The sequence below is a fragment of the Boleophthalmus pectinirostris genome, unplaced genomic scaffold (assembly GCF_026225935.1).
Source record: "Boleophthalmus pectinirostris isolate CB_2022bp ecotype Guang Dong unplaced genomic scaffold, ASM2622593v1 HiC_scaffold_18, whole genome shotgun sequence".
NCBI lineage: Eukaryota > Metazoa > Chordata > Actinopteri > Gobiiformes > Gobiidae > Boleophthalmus > Boleophthalmus pectinirostris.
In genome coordinates this window covers 40013940-40032874 of record NW_026571133.1, presented here as the reverse complement: position 1 = coordinate 40032874, position 18935 = coordinate 40013940, and the positions used below count along the sequence as shown (strand labels likewise).

The 18935-nt window shown below is 40.1% G+C and overlaps 2 protein-coding genes across 3 annotated transcripts in view; one reads left to right on the top strand and one right to left on the bottom strand.

Moving 5' to 3' along the window:
• lrrtm4l1 (leucine rich repeat transmembrane neuronal 4 like 1) overlaps positions 1–18935 on the top strand; it is a 224007-nt gene that overhangs the window by 93498 nt on the left and 111574 nt on the right. The window lies entirely within an intron of this gene.
• On the bottom strand, positions 14242–18409 carry LOC129408937 (piggyBac transposable element-derived protein 4-like). 2 transcript variants are annotated; one of them, XR_008632186.1, is made up of 4 exons: positions 17320–18409; positions 16958–17035; positions 15513–16686; positions 14242–15431 (listed from the first exon to the last, which is right to left on the bottom strand). XR_008632186.1 is itself a non-coding variant. In XM_055153771.1 (3 exons), exons 1-3 carry the CDS (start codon positions 17739–17741, stop codon positions 15681–15683), a joined length of 1506 nt encoding a protein of 501 aa, XP_055009746.1. In that variant the 5' UTR covers positions 17742–18409; the 3' UTR covers positions 15496–15680. The 2 variants fall into 2 exon arrangements, 1 of the variants encoding a protein (XP_055009746.1); XM_055153771.1 differs by lacking the exon at positions 14242–15431 and having other exon boundaries at positions 15496–16686.

The window sequence follows — 18935 nt, the reverse complement described above, 5'->3', positions numbered from 1 at the left end:
TCGCAGCTTCTGTTTACCTGTGAAAAACCGAGCCGTTTTTAATGGTCGTCAAATCACATCTTTATTGATACAGTGGAGGTGTCAAAACACGTCGTTAAGGAAACAAGTGGGTCGTCAAATGTCGTCTTCATGGGGGAAAGAGTTAAGCAATCACATTTTTAACCCGCAAGTCAAAATTTTCTTTTAATCTTAAACGAGTTATTCTACAACAATGGATAGTTTAATGACTGCCATTGTAACTCAAATAATATTCACATTTATTCTCTCAAAAAGCAAGATTTTTCTGACAGAGCGGGTGTAGAGCTGAACTTTTTTGTTGAAAGGTCCGTCAAATGCTTTTCTTCATGAAGAAGTCATCGCTGTGTATGGAATGTTTCACCGTATGACGATATTAAACCTCTCGATCTTTATGGAGACCAAACCAGACCAAGTTACAGGTCAGATCTGCGGAGAGGCGACCCCACTCAGTCAAAATGCCTGTTTTTCCAGGTATTTTTGAACTATAAAACCACCTACAATTGAATAAATGTAAGGTAGAGCTGTTTAATGTCATACTGTGGAACATTCCAGACAAAGCAATGACGTATCCATAGAAACAAGCAGGTAACGAACCCCCAACCAGAAGTTACACAATGTACCTTTAACTTTTTTGAGGGTGTGAGTCCAAACTTTTAACTCACTCTCATTCATTGATTTTTAGTAGAGTATGTTTCAACTTTTTTGCAACATCCTTTTTATCACGTTTAGATCCAAAATGAAAATTCCTGAAACAATTTTGGTAAAGGTCATTTTCATCTCCTATTTATTTAGTACAACGAGTTCCCCCTCACAACATACTGTATATTCATCTTCACACTTTTATCATTTCTTTTTTTACTCCACTACTGGACATTTTTATTTGGAAGTGACAGCGCGTACACCCCCCTGACCTTTGCAATCACGAGGAGCTCGCGGGCACATTTGTCAGTCTGTCCTTGTTTTTGTATCATCAGCTCGATTACATTTGAGTCTTATTTTAGCTGTACGGCGGAGAGGGCAGAAAACTCATAACGCCTCATTTGTGTGCGAAGAATCCGACATTATGAAACAGGTATTACGCAAGTCAACAGGTCTCGGAGGAAATTTCAATATAGTCAGATATAAAAGTAGCTGGTGTGCCCTTTTCCTGGCTGTCAAATATATTTTTATTAAAGTGGCTATACCCGATTTTCTTTCCGTGTGGTTGTGATAAGAAAAAGTTTTAGTCTAGCTCAGATATTTTTGGATAAGCAGCTCCTGGGGTCAAAAAGAGGTAAGATCGGGAGAGAGCAGGACGGTTGACAGAGAGTTCGTGGCCCACAGGTCGGCGGTGGGATTCCAGCTCCCACTGGTAACGAGCGCTGTTGTTGTGTCCTTGGGCAAGACACTTAACCCAGGTTGAGTGGTTCCTTGACGTGAAGTGTTTTGAGTGTCTCGAAGGTGGAAAAAGCACTGTATATGTGGGTAAGAGGTAGCCTGATTCATCAGCCCGACAGTAGGTGGGTAAAAAAAATTGTATTTAATAGGGCTGGGTATCATTACGAAGTTGCCGATACGATACATACCTCGATACATAGGCCACGATACGATACATATCTCGATACAGTGAGCTTTTGATTCAATACAATATATTTCAAATCGATTCGATATAGTTCAATAAAAATAAAGACTAAATCATGTCTGTGATACTAAAAGTCTTTTTAAATCACTTTTTTGTGCAAAGTTCATATGAAACACAAACATTTTATTCATCAGAACAGTGAAAATGTCAAATGTGTCGCATAAAAAAGTTTCCTTCCTTTAAACAAGCAACAAAACTGTAGCACTGTAACAAAATAATTTAGTAAAATATACCAAAAAATACTCTTGGCGATATATCGATACAGCAGCCCATGATATCGATACTGTATCATCACATTAAGCGATACGATATTTGGTATTTAACCAATCACTGCTATTTGGTCGTGACGTATGTAATGCACCACTAAAGGGGATAACTGGTACATTAAGCTTTTCCCAAATCCTGTAGGAAGAAGGACAGTAATGTCTTTCCCATGGATAAAATTCACCAAACATTCTCTTTGTTCCGGCTTTAAATCCTCGATCACGGGAATTGTTGCCAACACAGAATATATGGCTCTTTGCTGATTGGCTGGTGCCCGGACTCGTATTTCCGGTGTTCTTGCAAACCGTCTATTGTATTCCAGTTCCTGACCTAATCGCTGGAGAGAAATGCAATTGAGCGGCAGTAAGAGGTGCTGTCTGCGTCAAATTATAAACTGTTTTATTGTCTGAGAGTTGCACGTTGCACGTTGCAGCAAAACACCACTCCAATTATGAACTCTTTGCCATGAGTAAACTGGACACTCAGAATGCATAAGGTAAGTGAAGAATAGTGAGAAAAGTGAGCAAACGTTTTAATGAAAATGACCGGGCATCACTGCTGGCGCAGCACCGATCCAATATTGTCGATCTGGGGAACGTAAATGGGCGTTTCCTCCCATTTGTAGCTTATGTCCCCATCCGAGAAAAACGAAAAAAAAAAAAAAACCTCTGTTGTACTGCCTACTTCCTTCAGTATTTTCAGCACAGTAGTAGGTCTACTGCTATAAGTGCAAACATTTGGATATGAAAAAAACCTTGCATTCATGACAAATACTCGTGTTAACGCTGTACCTGAGTTATGTCCATAAGTATAATTTATTTCTACAGTTTGAGTAATTCCAGCTTCATGTTAAATGTACATAAACAGAATGTTATTAGAATGTGATCAGACCCTCTCCTGTACGTACGCTGACAATGAAAGAACCAAGTTAACAAGTTAGCTAATGATAGTATGACATGTTTGCTATTGATAGACCACATAACCGTAGTTTTACAGCTATGCCAAGGGTTTATGTTTATGTACTTACCAGACACTTTTATTCAAAGCATTTTCCAAAAACAGAGCTGCTCACCTGTTATAGTAATTTAGTTGTCAGTATCACTAGTTATTGTCAAGGCTCATGCCATGCTATCGTTAAACAGTAGAGTATAGACAGTATAGACCAGGGGTGTGCAATACGTCGATCCCGATCTACCAGTCGATCGCCAAGGTCGTGTGGGTAGATCGTCTCGTCTCTGACTCGATCGCGTTTGGACTCGGTCTTGTCTCTCACTCAAGGTCTGACACTCAACAAGTGTGATCATATTTCATTACGGCCGCTGCTGTTGGCAATAAACTTGTAGCGGGGTGCAGGAGCGTGTGGGGCGTCTCAGTGCAGCCTGTGCGCTCATTTGTCTCTGTCACGATGTGCGTTTGGTTTCGGTAAATGTGCAGAGGCTGAAGTAAATATCACTGCAAAACCAGAAAAGAATGGCAAAACTCCAGTTTGGAACTTTAAAAAACAGGAATTTAAAAATTTAAAAATCTTACCTACTTCCTTCACTTTTTTCACAGTTTTGTGTAAAGTGCCAGAGGAAGTTCTCTTAAAGAAGGGGTTCTCAAACTGTGGTTGAGGGTCCAAAAAAGGGGCACAGAGTGTTTCAGTGCAGTTTGCTTGACTTTGTATTAGGTAGATCATTTTGACTTGGTCATTTTGTAAGTAGCTCGCATGCTGAAAAAGTGTGAGCACCCCTGGTATAGACAATATTAGACAGTACAGACTTTTGCCAAGAAGAAGCGAAAAAGCGGAAGAGTGCAAAATTCTTTATGATTGGTTGATTACACGTTACAGAAATGCCCATTAGGGAGTTTCTGTTGCATGTCTGGAATGCCCAAGCTGCAGACCGACCCTCCTCCACCGATCTGTCAATCTCATGCTCCACTTTGTGAACATTATTGTTAATTAAATCACCAAAAACCTTCTGACTATGCCGTCATAACCCAAGAATAGAATCCCTAGTATCTTGCCTAAGGACACAACAGCATAGTTTGGTCCTGTTCCAGTCCTGTCTTAGTCTTAGCCCTGGGCGTGTTTCAATTTCTAGTTCCAGTTTAGTTCCAATTTTCCAAGTGCAAGTGTGAACACAGTCCAAGTCTACATTTTTGAAATAATTTATCAAAGATTTTTACTACTAACAATTTTCCACTTCAGTTCTTCTTCATCGCCATCTTCACCCGCTCCATAATCAGATGAGAAGCTCGTCCATCTTGAGTCTGTTCCAAAAGGCCGTGGGTTACACATGGGCTTGTGTGGCTGCCTGTCCCTGTGGAGAGGCTGTTGACACATGCCAGAGGGGCTCACACTGCAATTATCACTCCAACTGCAACTACTCCTGACACTGTAGACCACGCTCCATGTGCTCCTCACATCGGACCAGGCTGGAACCATGATGAAGCCATACGAGAGTGCCATGAACTTTAAAGTGAACACATTATGAAAGAACATTTTTGTGATTAAAGTGTTTAAAGGTCCTACATTACTTAAAATTGACTTTTGAAGCTTTTATCCATGTTAGAATGTTATTACCTCATGAACATTTCTGGAGTTGTTATGCTGATTTGAGTCTCTCATTTGACTCGCCATTTCCAGTGCTAAAATCATGTTGGTTTAAACATAAATGATCTAAATGGTCACTACCTAAACCCCAGTATATGCTGCCCAACTTGTATGTGTCCTCTGTATATCGTATTTTTTGGACTATAAGGCACACTGGGTTATAAGGCTTGTGCCTTATAACCTCGTTATAACTCGTTTATTTTCATACATACGGTGCACCGGATTATAAGGCACATTAAGCAAAACAAACAAATGACACATGATTGATTGATTGCATTTATATAGCGCCTTTCAAGACACCCAAAGTGCTTTACAGTTCATTATTCAGTCACTCCACATTCAGTGGTGGTAAACTACTACTGTAGCCACAGCTGCCCTGAGGCAGACTGACAGAAGTGAGGCTGCCAAACTGCGCCATCAGCCCCTCCGACCACCACCATCACTCACGCTCACACCACTTTCATACTAGGCAAATGTGGGTGAAGTGTCTTGCCTAAGGACACAACAACAGTTTTTTGCCACTGGCGCCCCCCTGTGGCACCTGGAATTCCTAGCGGTCTCCCATTCAACTACTACCCAGGCCCAGCCTGCTGAGCTTCTGAGATCTGATGGGATCAGGCTTTGACTGATCCTTTAGTCCAGGCGTCCATGATCCATTGGCAGATCGCGGTGTAACTCGCCCGGTGTTGCCTCCCTGTCTTGGTGAATGTGTATTATGAATGTGAATGTGGGTGGATCATTTAAGTTTGGATTTTAATTGTCTTTGTGGACAACTCAAATATACTTTGAGTAATAATGTGTTTAATGCAGCTTTGCCACATTTGTTTACATTTTACAGAAACAAAATTCAAAGCCACATAGTTAATTTGCATAAACTATAAGTGCTGAAATAAACAGCTCGGTCCTTTTGCGCTGATGCTGTCAGCTTCTGTTGGACTAAAGGACACGCCTCACTGGAATATATGTGCCTTTACTCTGTGAGGCTCCTGACTACAGTAGCCGAATTATAAGGCACACTGACGATTTTTATTTATTTATTTTTTATTGAGAAAATTAAATGATTTTAAGTGTGCCTGACAGTCTGAAAAATACAGTACATGTTAATGCTCTGGCAACTTCAGCTTCAGTTGGGATTGTAGTACATGTTTTTAAAGAAAACATATTGTGCTTGAGCCTGTTATATAGTTATAAAACATCACACATGGATCATTATGTCAGAAATTGCTTAGTTTTAAATAGTAACATTCATCTAAAACTACTTAAGAAAAGAAACAAGTCTGCTGATTTCTGTGTTAGAAAATGGCGATACCTAATGGGAGCTGACATACAGTACAGAGCAGTGGGTGTATGCCAGTGGCAGTGAAAACGTGGGTTGATCATAGTGTAGCGTCTTGAAAATAAGTGATTAAAGATTGCTCAAACATGCGCAAATCAATCCAAATGCAACTCTGAAAGGGTAAATGGTGAAGGGAAACATTGTTAAAAGCTCTGAAAAGTCTATTTTGCAGGATAGGTCTGCTTTAAAACTTAATATTTTAAATCATGGTGTATTTAAAATGTTGCACAAAACTTCTAATGTATTATGCCTGAATTATTTGACTACTACTGTTACTACTTGATTAGAAAATTAACTCAAATTGGCATACATATTTTCTAATTTGCCCTTTGTTCCTCTGAAAGCCTTCCAAGTCTCTGCACTCATGTCTTTCGAGAACACACTTAGCATCCAAACCACAGCCGTTTAACATTCAGCGCTAACCCTGGCACCAGACGCCCGTCAATACAGTCTTCAGGTTCCACTCAGAAACTGGAGCGATTTCAGAAGACCCCGCTTTGCTCTGTCGATAAACAATGTCATTCCAGCTCCATCTGTCCAGGCTGATTTCTGAATTACCACCAATGAAATCTCACTACAGCGCTCAATCAAAGCTGTCACAGGAGACCAAATCAATATTCTAAAAAGCTTTTCATAATCACCATACATTGTCAAAACCGCCATTTTAACTTCCATCATTTTTGTCTTTGCCAAAAACCGCATGTCCAGCATCTTTGGCCAAAAAGCTGCCTGGCTCCAGTCACACAAAGCTATAAACATGTGCAAATCATAATAAGAACTGGTCAAATTATGCCAAGAGTAGACGGAATATTTTTTCAGGAGTTGCGACAGACTGTTAAAAAAGACATACTGTGCTTATGCTGCTCTACACTGCTGAAAGGTAATGTAAGTACTGTATTTTTCAGACTATAAGTTGCACTTTTTTTATGGTTTGGGTGGTTCTGAGACTTATACTCCGGTGCGACTTATATGTTAAAATATTCACAATGACAGCCTCCAGAGGACACTCTCAGTTTATGTGTCAATATCTGCTACTACTATTACTCCTGTACCACTGTCACTTAGCTCTACTGTCCATGTCTTCTGCAGAAAGAGCTACTGTCCTGTCTGGTCAGTCGACCACTGAAAATTTGAAACAAACTTAAACAAACTTATTAAGGCAACTGAGAAGACTGAACACGCATGCCCCCAAAACGAAAATCATATTTTGCAGCTACAAGTAGCAAAATCTGCAGCCGAAAAAGGTAATCGAGCAGCAGAAAGAAAGTTTGGAGTAGGCAAGAAATTTGTGACACCGAGAGGGTGCAACATGCAACTTTCCTGGAAGTCACTGGATGCATCGACAAAGCCTGGACTTCAGTAACAACCAAAACCATCCTGTCGAGATTCAGAAAGGCTGGAATAATTGTAACTGGAACTGATGCTGAGTCTGACGACAGCTACACAGAAGAGGAAGCGGTGCTCTGTTTACCTCCGGAAGTCGTAGAGTTGCTCAGAAATAACACGGAGGATGAAGAATTGAATGGATTTAGTGATTTGGAGTGAGATGGAGAGTTTGGTAAACTTGTTCTGTTCTGTTGTTTATGTTATAGTTTATCTGAAGAACTGTTCATATGTGACGTTAACAGTCTCTGTTCTCTGTTCTATTGTTATTACTAGAACTTGACATACAAGATGAAATGTCGGTTCCTAGTCTCTGATTTTATAAAATAAATTTGATCCAAAAAGTGCGACTTATATTCCGGTGTGACTTATATATGTTTTTTTCTTCTTCATTACACAATTTTTTTTGGCTGGTGCGACTTATACTCCAGAGCAACTTACAGTCCAAATATACAGTAAAGTACAAAAGTAAAAATACAATACTTAAGTACAATGTTTAGGTATCTGTAGTTTATTTAAAGTCCCTATGACAGGTCAGGCCACTCATTTCACTGAAACACAGTTAATATAATTGTATTTAAGATTTTACTAAAAATCTAATTTCTTTCCCAGTTTGGACATTTTTTGTGGGGTTTCAAAATTTTTCTTCCTGCTTGTAAATCATGGCATCACACTGGAGAATTCTGTGACTGTTATCTGGGGACCATGTTGTACACTGACCCAAAAAGTCAGAAAAAATGTGTCTCATTTGTGTAAAGTGTGCCAGACGTTTCTGTGATGTTATCAGTATAGAACTTTTTGACAAGTTTTCAACATATTTTTCAACTTACTTCTCAAACTGCCTCTTGATTGGCGCCAAACTATCATTTATATTTACAACACCAAATGAAGTCAACATTAGAGAATCATAAAAACCTAAATACACATTTTAAATCAATTTTACAATGGATACTTTTAACTTTTACTCAATAATACATAATACAATCACTTCACTTCACTACATTTGAGAGCAAGTATCTGTTCATTCGACTCCACTACATTTTAGATCTGGATTGAAAAGCAAAAATACTTTCAAAACATTTTGTTCCAACGTTGTGATGTCATGTGGTTATACAGAAAGTGCTACTGTGTTTTTAAACTCCATACACCTTCACTGGAATCATTTGGAGATTTTCAGCCCTGGAACTGACAATCTCACTAAAAAAACTACCCCTTCATGACATCACAAGTTGCAAACCGACCATTATGAGCTTTGGAGATGTAGACAGACTAAAAATACTCAAAAAATACTGTTTTTGACAAGGTAACAACATTATGATGTGACTTAAATCTCGGAAGAGTAAATTTTGCTTATAGGCGAGTTTCAGCTGACGTCATTGTTATTAAAAGCCCGCGTTGCATGCTGGGAAATATTTTGGTCAGAGTCAAGAAATACGATAGTGGTCAAACACAGTGCGTAACCTCGCTTTTTTATCCCCGATAATGGTAAATTCCTGCTGCGTTATCGGATGCACAAATAGAAGCACGGAAGAAGGAAAATGTCTATCGTATTCTGAATTAAATGGCTTTCAAACATTCGCAGAGCAAACGTAGAAGATCCTAACAAACCGTGGACTCCAACAAGTTCAACGACACATCGAGACTCTTGGAGGTTTTCATCTTTTCTGCTGTGAATGGCCCAGGAGTTTCCACCAAGTCATTGTGGATATCGCCGAAGTGAATATTTATCCAGGTAGTTGGTGATTCTGACCAGAAATTTAGGTTTGGTCCACCTTTTGTCGGGGTTGAAAAGGGTGATTTGGCTCCATCGATGCTTATGACCAATTTCTGGTCAAATCGTCTGCGGTCCTCTGCCGTTAGAGTGGATAAATCACCGGGATCAATACCCTTTACGTGCTTTCTTGCTCCGTCCGTCATCTTGAATTAGTGTTTCTCGCCGCTGACCAAAATAATTCCCAGCATGCAACGCGCTTTTGTCAACAATGAAACTTGCCTATAGGAATTTGAATAGTCAGTTCTCGTTTCCTAACCCAAGTCCCTTTCTTAACATTAGTATAAATCTATTAAACTGTGCAACTATCATGAATTAAATCAGAATCAGAAAGCAGAATGAGTCTCACCGAGTCTCCCATTTGGGTTGCAAGTTTCAAAGGTAAAATCCAGTTGGTTTAAACCTAAAAGTACTCTGTAAAAGCTGTCCATATACTGCAAATGACGTGTTAGTGTCTTGTATCTGCAGATGGTGATCCAAATTCAGTTGTTATTGTATGAAAAGCCACATACAGTTTTCCGGTGAGTCATAGCGCAGATGAGGGGACATTTACTTCCTTCTGAAACCCTCTTGAGTAAACTTTTGTTGTGCTATTGAATTGAATCCAACTCGAATTAAACATTTTTCATGCTACTTTTTCATACCGCAGTGCTCCTCGCGCCTCACTCCCCCTTCAGAACTGAAGTTGTTGTGTACAGCTTTGTATCATACTCATATTTGTCATATTTGTTGAAAATTGTCGAGTGGGAGGCTTGTGGGCGGAGCTTTGGACAGAATGGTACTGCAAACCATAAGGAGGGTTTGAATAGGCCCCAGGAGAGATCACTACATTACTCAAACATGCATGGATGACATCTAAAACCTCATCAGGCATGTTTTTGATGTATGATCAATGGTATAACATGGCAGAAAACTCGAAAAAGTCAATTTTACGTAATTCATGCTTTCTAAACCTGACAACACTCTACTCCCCCTTGTGATGTCATGAGGTAATACGGGAAGTGCTTCATTGTATTTTTAAACTCCATACACCTTCATTAGAATCATTTGGATGATTTCAGACCTGGAATTGCTGATCTTTACTGAACTAAAGATAAAAAGTAGCTGTTAACTCAAACATGTGTACATTAAACAAAACACAACTCCAGGTATGTTTTCTATGTCAAACTTTTTGGCTGGGAGTCCAGCACCTGCTTGTTTCTGTGGAGATGTCATTGCTCTCCCTGGAATGTTCCACAGTATGACATTAAACAGCTCTACCTTACATTTATTCAATTACAGGTGGTTTTATAGCTAAAAAAAAACTAGAAAAACCGTGGATCTATAATAAAAACTAGATTGACTACGGCTCAAGATCGACTACGACTACGCCCAGGAGTTTGAGGCCAGAAAGAATTCTCCCATACAAGCACAGTTTTTGGGGAATTCAAACTGCCAGTGTTCAGCTGACAAGGGCATCGACAGCTTTCACAGAGGTTGGACTTTGTAGGGATCACAACATAAACTTTTTGAAATGTTTAAATCCTCAAAGAGCCTAAAAGGGATCTTTGTAAGACTTAGCCTAGCCCCGCTCTGACCTCGCGCTAGCTCTGCTCTAGATTCTCTTGCTCTGATTGGTCCAAACTAGGAATGGGCATGATTATTCGACTAATCGATAATGGATCAAGAATTTCATTGATCACCTTCCTTTTTAATTGATAAACCGAATATAGGTTGCTGTGCATAGCGTAAGGAGACGAGGTTGGGTCTGACACAAACACAGGAGTTCAGCCTCACAGTCCTGCGTTTCAGCTCTGGCTCCCACTGTACCACTCGAGTGTGTTTACATGCACATCAGTGTTCCAGTTTCGTTATGGTGCATGTATACGCAGTATCCTGGTTACTGCAACATAAAAAGCTGTGCTAAACATGAACCATCTCCATCGCGACACACACACAGAACAGAACTCAACATCATCATCATCAACATCCCTCTGTCACTGAGAGAACACTCATATTCCACTGAGTCGTGTCCTTTAGTCCGACAAAAGCACAAAGAAAAAGTTGTTTTTTTCAGCTCTTGTAGTTTCTTGTAGTATTCTTTCAAGTTGTTGACAAAAAATTAAAAAACTCATGTCGGTAACAGAGGGAATGAAATATGCAGCACTTTTTTGGGCAATAAATCCAAACAGTGATAACTCTTGGTTCTCACTTACATATCCTTAACAAACTGGTTTGAATATTTGCTTCATATAGTTTTCTACCATATGGTACAAGATTAGGTTGAAAAACCTCTTACTTTTTGAGTAATGAGATTTTTTATTAAGAAAGGTCATGGTAACGGAGGAAAAAGTAACGGAGGGAAAATTGTGCAAACAAGTAGAAGGTGCAGGATTTTGCATAATTTGTCAACTTTTTTTTCCCAAATATTACTATATTACTTCAAAATTAAAGGAAACTATTTCTATAAAATATGTCAGTCCTTCCAAGCAAATTTTTATCATTTAAAAAAAAAAAAAAAAATCATGTACCTTCATCAACAGTTCAAAGATGGAATAACACAAGATATGATGAAATACATCCATTTATTGACATGATTTTCAGGTCTTTGAAATTTGGGAAATAATTTTTGTTCCATGTTTCATACATGGTCTGTTTAAAACATATGTAACTTTAGAACCAAAAATGGTACAGAAAAAAGGTCAACAGTTTCATAAACTAGAGTACATATGTATCTGTTCAATACATTTTTATATCAGATGCATTAACTTGAATTTTTGGCCTTGCTGTTTACTTCTGCTTGACTGGGCCCACATGTAAATGAGCCAGGTGGTTTTGTTTCTGTAAAAGTAAATACACGTATCAAAGCTGCATAAAACACATTATAATGTCAAACATGCTAGTGTGACTCTGTAGTGGTTATGGGTTATATGATGTAAAGTTGAGTTTATTTATGCAGATTTGTAAAAGTAACAATAATGATGATACTTTTTAATATAATAACGTTAATGATTAATCAAAAGTCTCCCAACGATTGATTAAGAAAATTGATTGAATGCCCATCCCTAGTTCGAACACTCCACGCCGTACACGTTATAGATGCGTACACGTTATAGATGTTACACAGGTTGGAGGAGCTCACCCATATTGAGGAAGTAAATGTAGAAGAGAAAATAATTTATTTTTGGGCCCATGTGCCAATAAGCAGGTCTTGTTTACTCACCATGACAATAGAAAGTTTTAATACCATACTGTGAAACATTCCAGTCAACACAATAACATCTCCACGGAGAAAATGTACCCAATCTTTAAAGTGCACAGGAGTCAATTTCTGCGTAATATAGGAGCTTTAAATATTAGAATGTTTTCCAAATCGAAGAATCCTTACACTGGACGACATTCTTACAGTCCTCCTAATAAATAATAAACGAGCGGGCTACAGTAGCGCTCTGAGGCATTCTGGGTAATATGGAGCCGTAATATGGGGCTGTAGCGTTCCTTACGAGGCAGCTGGTCATGCCTATAAACACTGATGGATGGATGGAGCCGGGGCGAGGCGTGCGCTAATTTGGAACCACTCTTAACTCCCCTCATTAATAATTATTGGGTGATTTCATATGGGGAGACGCAGCGGCCTGTCCCACACGTCTCGCCGTAATTACCCATGTACAAAGTCAATGTCAGATAATGAGAAAATGGACTTGAATTAGCTCGGCTCCTTCCGCGGCCGATCGTAAACACCGTGTTAGTTGTTTCGGAGGATTTTGTACAAAAGGTCAGATCTGAGCTGTTGTGTTTTCTGCTAGATTTGCGTGGATTGGTGTATGTGTGTGGTTAAAGAAAAACAAATATAAAATGCAAGAATAATTATGAAGGACTAATCTAGGTTTCCAGAGTCAAGGTCTCTTTACAGGCTCATGTGTCATTAATTATGTCTTCAGATAAACGTGATCATTCGTTCATTCGTTTTTCAATATAAAACCAAAAATTAGAAAATAAAAAAAACTACGGTTTTCTTCATTATTTGTCTCCAAAACCAAAATGAAAAAATGGATAACGATTTTTTTTTTTCAGTTTTGTGTTTAAATGAATTATGGGGAAAAAAAATAAACAAAAACGGATAATGGCCATTCCCCGTTTCCGTGACTTAAACTGTGATGTCGGACATTTGCGCCGCATATGGACTGAACCAGGACTAAACCAGGTCCGGGACCAGATCGGGACTGAGACGAGGACTTAGACTGTGAACTGGATCAGGACTGAGACTGGGACCAGACCAGGACTGAGACCAGGACCACACCGGGACCACACCGGGACCACACCAGGACCAGACCGGGACCAGACCGGGAACACTGGGATTTAGACTGGGACAAATCCGGGACTGAGACTGGGACCAGACCAGGACTGAGACTGGGACCACCGGGACTGAGACCGGGACCAGACCGGGAACACTGGGATTTAGACTGGGACAAATCCGGGACTGAGACAGGGACCAGACCAGGACTGAGACCGGGGCCACTGGGACTGAGACCAGGACCAGACTGGGATTGAGACCGAGACCACACCGGGACCAGACCGGGACTGAGACTGGGACCAGACTGGGACTGAGACCGAGAGCACACCGGGACCAGACCGAGACTGAGACTGGGACCAGACTGGGGCTGAGACCGGGACCACACCGTGACTGAGACTGGGACCACTGGGACTTAGACTGGGACAAAACCGCGACTGAGATTGGGACCAGACCAGGACTGAGACCGGGACCACTGAAACTGAGACCAGGACCAGACTGGGATTGAGACCGAGACCACACCAGGACCAGACCGGGACTGAGACTGGGACCAGACTGGGACTGAGACCGAGAGCACACCGGGACCAGACCGGGACTGAGACCAGGACTAAGACTGGGACCAGACCAGGACTATTCATTTAAACACAACATCTAAAACTGAAAATACGAATCGTTATCTGTTTTTTTTTCATTTTGGTTTTGGAGAGAAAAATTATGTTTTTTTTTGTTTTCTTATTTTTGGTTTTATATTGAAAAACAAATGAATGAATGAAATACGGATTCATGTGACTGACATCTTTCTTGTAATATTGATATAAAGCGACTTAATTAAAATGACAAGTCCGCTGATTTCTCTGTTGGAAAATTGCAGTATCTAGTGATGGATTAAGAGTGAATTCGCGCCTCTTATGGATAGAAGCAGATCAAACTAGTGAGCAGTTAACCTCTTAGAATTCCAGGCCATTTTGTGAAATCACTCTTGTTCTGACCTCTCCAAACTAAAATGATTGCCATGAGTGAACCCTCAGTTGCATATACACAAGTTTGGGTTTTTTTGTAAGGTAACACCCAATAGTTTCACCCACAGGTGTAAGAATCACTCTAAGTATGTCTGGTAGGTATTTATACACTTTGGCACACACCTAAAAAATTATTTTTCTCATCCTCGCCCAAATTTTTTTGTTAAAATTAAGGTGTAGAAAGCTGCAGTAGGTAGCTGGGGACTGAAACACTCTATATTTCTATTGAAAACCATGTTGACCTCTTACATTTCAAATTTGATGAGAATATCTATAAAAATGAGGATTTTAGACTACTTTTATTGCTAGTATATTTAGGCGTTTTCCAGAGGGACTTTTGCTTTATCCAAATTTATCCAAACCTATCCAAACCTATCCAAATGGAGACATTTGGAGAACGTTTGGAAAAAATGCAATAACTTTTGAATGCTTCAACCCACAGACATCAATGAGGGCTCTACTGAAAGCTCACACTTAGAGGAATCTTTATCTACACACCAAGCTGCTCTATTCCTTATGAAAATATATATAGCATATCAAAACACAATATAAAATGTATATTTATATATAAAATATAGTCAAAACAAGTGTTATGGGTCAAAATAAATGTATATTTACAAATGTATAACAATGCAAACTGTAAACAAACACACTTCAAACCGTAAACAAACACAATTCAAACTGTAAACACACACACACTGCAAACTGTAAAAACACTTTTCTATTGTCCTTGTTCTTTGTGCCAGTCATTATAACAGTCCCTTTGTGGCTGGAAACACAGGGGCACGTCACAGGTTGAACATTTTACAGCCGTTTTCGCATGGCACTTCCTGCATTTCAGTCTTCCTTGGGTCTTGTCACCACTTGCGACGATGTGCACAAGACGATGATGTGTCTCTTTCCTACTCTCCTCCTCCCGCTCTGTACTGATGGCTCCTGCCTCTGCCAGCTCCAATACAAGGGTTTCTCTAAATGCCTTTTGGTGCATTGGGATTTTAGCCTTTAACGTGCACTGTCCTTTATAAAGGATAAAGGCATTCACCACAGCAATGTCCACAAAATGATAAAAAAAGTCTTGTACCATTTTTTGGTTTTGTGTAAAACCTCATAATATCCGATCAATGCATCGGATAGGTCAACGCCTCCCATGTGCCTAAGGAAAAACACAAATACGTTAGCAACAAGCAAGTACAAAACTGAGAGGGGATGAAGCAATATTATATCATATACATACCTGTTATAGTCCTTGATGGCTGGTGGAACTGGCACATCTTTCATAGTCCAACAGCCTGTGTCATCCTTTACCCGGCGCTCCACTGTCTCCTCTCCATGGGCAGTGTGCATGGTGGAGCAGATGAATACATCACGGGTGTCTTTCCATTGGACAAAGAGCAAGGGGTCCTCACGAATCCACCTTATACTGCCACGGGGAGCTCTGGAGTCCAGCGTATTTTCTGTTGTCCTGGGTATCCTTGTCTATTAGTTTGACACTTTTTTTTTTCAGAAGGTCACGGAATAGAATAGGGCTAGTGTAAAAATTGTCTACATAGAGTTTATAGCCTGTGCCCAGTAGAGATGTGTCCAAAAGGGTCATAACAGAGTCATAGCTCAGCCCGTTCTTGCTGGCCTGAGAGCTTTTGCCCTCATAAACAAAGAAGTCCCATGTGTAGCCTGATTTTGAGTCAGGTTTGCTTTTTAAGTATTGTTTGAAGCTCACTCTTGCCTTTGATGCCACCATCCTTTCATCAATGGCGATATGCTGACCAGGTTGGTAATTCTGGCGGCATGCATCTCTTATCTCAGTATACAGTGGTTTGATCTTGCCCAAGCGGTCAAACTCTTCAGTGCCTCTTTTTCCTTCATTTTTGGCATCTTCTTCTGGACTACTCAAGTGGAGAGCACGGATAATAGAAAAGAATTTCTTTCCGGTCATAACTGATTTAGGGAATGGTAGGCTGTACAACTTTCCTCTTCTCCAGTAATCAGTAAGTGAAGGTACTTTTGCGAATCCCATGTATATAACAAGTGCCAAAAAAGAGAAAATGTCTTGAAGCGCAATGTCCGTCCATGCTCTGTATGCTGATTGGCCATGCATATTTGTGTTTCTGATAAGTGTCGATAACACAGTACCAGTAAAAAACAGCTGGAACAGTTCCAGACATGTGTAGTCAGATGTGCTAATGAGTTGAGGTCCAGGAGTACGTGTAGGACAAAAGGGAAGGGGGGTAGGTGTGAAATCCGCCACTTCTGTATTGTTCCAACGTCCTGTGGAAGGTGAAGATGGTCTTGCACCTCTGCCTCTGCCTCTGCCCCTCCTCCGTCCTCTGCCTCTTTTTGCTGTTTTCTCAACCCGGGGAATCTTTGAGGAAGGGCCCGGCTCTGGTTCGGCTGCAGGCACTGAAGTCAGTCTAAAATGAAAACAACAAAAACATATTATAATACTATAAATGATTTGTAAACAGTAAATGCTACTATACAGATTGCTCTACAGACTATTATTCTACTACTGTATAATATTCAACCACTACTTTACACTTGCCTCCTCCCCCACAAACATTCACACCATATTTACACCTTGCAACTAACTTCATTCCAACATTGTATACACCTAAAATAGTCTCATACTGTAACAAATGCACTCAAATACATTGCATTTATTGATCAAATAAAGTAACTTACTCAGGGTCATCAATTTCCACATGCACCTCAGCCAAAACTTCAGTGTCTGGTTCCCAATCAGGGTCAGAGTCATTTTGCCTGTAAAAGAAAGAATAGTGTTTATTTGCCACTATGTATGCCATATTATAAGATGCTGCAACTTATTGTTTCACCATTTATTATGTGTATACTTGTTTTACTCTGGGGCCTACATGCCCTTATCTACAGTAATTAGAGATTAGAAGTCTGATCCAAAAAACTAACTAAAAGTGCGCCTCCCCAGTGTGCACGGTGTACATAAATGCTGTTTAGGTATCTGATATTTTATTACATTTTACAATATTTTACATTTATATTTATAGCGGGAAAATAAATACACTTACCGATCCAAAATGGCATCCAATCCCTCAAAAAACATTTCTTCTTCCACTGAGTCCACCGCGGACACATCGCTCTCCGGTTCCGACAGCTCCTGGTCCGAGGTGTCACTCAGCCTTCTCGTACATATTTCCGCAGCTTCCAAGGCTGAAAACCGCGTCTTCTCTGTTCGTTTAGCCATAACTTTGAAACAAAGGCAGAGCACCAACACGCACGGAGTATGTACTGTACTATACTGTACTATACTGTACTGATGTACTGTGTACAGTAAACACCTCAAACTGTATATATAAACTCTTTTTTTGAACTGCCCATTGGCTATTAGGTAAAGCGTCACTAGTGCGTAACGCGTAACCATTGGCTGCGTAAAAGACGCACGCTTTACGCACACAGTCTGTTTGCGTTTGTGCCGGCGGTTACGCATCATCCAAGCGGCGCAGGTATACAGAAAACCATGGCTTGTGATATGTCATTGTGTTCATTGGCTCGTTGACTGTAAGGGAAAATATCACTCCGCGCCTGTAATCAAGTTTGGGTGATTGTGCACGAGGGGAAGTGGGGAGTAAACTTTCTGAGTTCTGTACCACTGATTGGCGATGTGGGGCTTTAGTAACCGAAAACTTGCACTCTATTGGCTGACCAAAGTGCCAATTAAATGCTAACTCTTTCGTTTAGCATAGACAGTAGCGTTATTGTGCTCAGTAAATATCTTAGCCCTGAAATCGCCAGAAGAAATGCAAAAAAAAGTGACGGCTCACTTTTCACGTTTGGAATACTTTGGAATACTTTCCGGCATAGAGGAACTAATTCATTTTGTGGACATATTTTCTTCACTGGATTATATTCTCTGGACCTGTACGGACCAAATGAGACCAACTTTCTGGGGATATGTGGATGTTTGACAGAATGAGAGCCCTCAAAAGGTAAGAACAGTCCAAATCCTTTGCACGTGCTTTTCTGTAAAACGGCTGTCTTGTCAGTGCTGTTGTGGTTACTGTGGAAAATGATTTGGATATTCAAAAAGACGATACTCGTAGCTTTAATTTGATGTGTATATTGTTAGTGTGGACGACGGAGATTCATATGCAAATTGCTGTAGCGTGTAAATTAAGGGCGACGCCCGCCGGCGGGCCGTCAGATCGGTTAAATAGGCTACATGATGCAGCTAAATCCTGCGTGTATCTAACCTTGCAAGAAAGATAAATTCACCCATTTTCTGTGAGTTCGCAATCAGCGTGAATGCCACGATGATTGGTTCTGATCACTTTCAGCATGAGTAGTAATGTATCACAGATAGAGAAAATAAAATTGGAGAATGAAGTAAGTACCGTGTATCGTTGGTGGTGGAAATGGGGGTAGATCAGAAATCCTGTAGGTGAATAAAGTTTTCTTCATGAATCACTCTAAATTCAACTTAGGAGAAGTAAATGAGAAGCTCTGAAAAGTTGATTTGGACTATAAGTCGCTCCGGAGTATAAGTCACACGAGCCAAAATGAGTAAAGAAGAAGAAAAAAAACATGTAAGTCGCACTGGACTATAAGTCGCACTTTTTGGGGAAATTTATTTTATAAAATCAGAGACCAGGAACCTACATTTCATCTTGAAAGCAAGTTCTAGTAA

Bases quoted from the DNA above. Each gene is read 5' to 3' on its own strand.
- LOC129408937 (XM_055153771.1), bottom strand. From the start codon at position 17,741: ATGATGCGTAACCGCCGGCACAAACGCAAACAGACTGTGTGCGTAAAG. The intron at 17,036-17,319 runs GTAAGTGTATTT...TTTCTTTTACAG, and splicing joins TTGGATGCCATTTTGGATCG to GCAAAATGACTCTGACCCTG. The intron at 16,687-16,957 runs GTAAGTTACTTT...TTTTCATTTTAG, and splicing joins GTGGAAATTGATGACCCTGA to ACTGACTTCAGTGCCTGCAG.